This window comes from Spinacia oleracea, chromosome 3 (assembly GCF_020520425.1).
Source record: "Spinacia oleracea cultivar Varoflay chromosome 3, BTI_SOV_V1, whole genome shotgun sequence".
Lineage (NCBI taxonomy): Eukaryota > Viridiplantae > Streptophyta > Magnoliopsida > Caryophyllales > Amaranthaceae > Spinacia > Spinacia oleracea.
The window spans coordinates 117,246,885-117,248,403 of record NC_079489.1 but is presented as its reverse complement, the minus strand read 5'-3'; the positions used below and the strand labels follow the sequence as shown (position 1 = coordinate 117,248,403).

The 1,519-nt window shown below is 41.6% G+C and overlaps 1 protein-coding gene across 1 annotated transcript; it reads right to left on the bottom strand.

Moving 5' to 3' along the window:
- Positions 1 to 385: 385 nt before the first annotated feature.
- LOC130470018 (velvet complex subunit 2-like) lies at positions 386 to 772 on the bottom strand. Its single transcript, XM_056839571.1, has one exon. The coding sequence runs from the start codon at positions 770 to 772 to the stop codon at positions 386 to 388; it is 387 nt and encodes a 128-aa protein (XP_056695549.1).
- Between the last annotated feature and the right edge of the window lie 747 nt (positions 773 to 1,519).

The following is a 1,519-nucleotide window of genomic DNA, read 5'->3' as shown; positions in this document are numbered from 1 at the left end:
TTTTTTTTTTTTGGAAAATCAATAACGAAATCTACTAAATCAATTAAAGAATATCTAAAAAATAAATATTATTCTATAATATCAGAATCTATTTTAATTTCGGTAATAATTATATAATATCGTATCAAATAAAATCTGTTTTTTTAAAAAAAACTTTCGGTAATAATTATCTAATACCGTATCAAATAAAATCAAATTTAATTAAAAAACATTCGGTAAAGATTATAAAATTATATTTGATAACTTTTTTAAATATATGTCAAAATTAGCTAATATCGGATAAATAACAATAATATTTTTAAAAACTAAAATGTTATTTATTTAAAATTAAAAAATATTATTATTTAATTAATTATAAAATTAAAAAAGATTTATATTTAATTAATTATAAAATTAGATGGCCGGCGATGTGGATGATGGTGGCCGGCAGTGATGGTGGCCGGCGGTAATGGTAGTGGCCGGGATGATGTTGGTGGTTGCCGGCGATTATAATGGTGGTCGGTTGCCGGATAATGGTGGCCGGCAGTGATGGTGGCCGGCGGTAATGGTGGCCGGCGGTGATGGTGTTTGTCGGGTGGTGGTTGCCGGGTGGTGGTTGCCGGCGATGAGGGTAGTGACCGGCAGTGATGGTGGCCGGCGGTAATGGTGGCCGGCGTTGATGGTGGTGGCCGGCGTAATGGTGGCCGGCGTTGATGGTGGTGGCCGACGGTAATGGTGGCCGGCGTTGATGGTGTTTGCCGGCGATGAGGGTAGTGACCGGCGATGATGTCATTAAGATTAATTTCGGTTTTTTAAAAATAAATTAAATACCCCTTAACTTTGTAACCAAACAAGACTTAATAAAAAAAAAATAATGGATGGCTAGGATCTAATCAACATAATCTAACGGTATATATTTATCTAAGGTTTTTTAGTCGTCGGAGGTCGACGACCTTTTTAGAATTTTTAAGACCCACGATAGCTAAAAAAGCTTCATCCCTTAGTTGACGTATGTGCGGAAACCACTCAGCCGGCACATGGAAGGTCTTATCCGCAGTAAGATGATGAGTGTTGGCCTTAAAAAACACCATTATATGGTCCAGCTCGTTTGCGGTAAGGGGTGGGAGGGGCTCGTCATGTTCCATATAGTTGGCCGTGGGACTCCAGCGGCTCATCCTATAATACATCTCCTGGTCGTCAGTATGGAACACGACCCACCTCTTCCTCCACTTATGCCATTTGCTGAGCTTTCCCACCACAGTCTGGTACGAGCCTCGGCTGCTCAGATTAAACCATCCTTCGGCGGCATTGGGGGAACAGGAAATAGAGACCAAATGCAGAAAGGCGTTGAAAGACGGCCGCACGTGGTTCAGCGCGTATTTGGCAATATAGTCGAACACGTCCGCCCAGAAATTTGGGGTCGGTTGGGCCACCCCAATATTAAACCCATCCAAAACCTCCACAACGAAGGGATGCGGAGGGAACCTCATGCCAAGCTTGATAGCGGCGGCATATATGGGAAATTCTCCCTCGGCTAGCA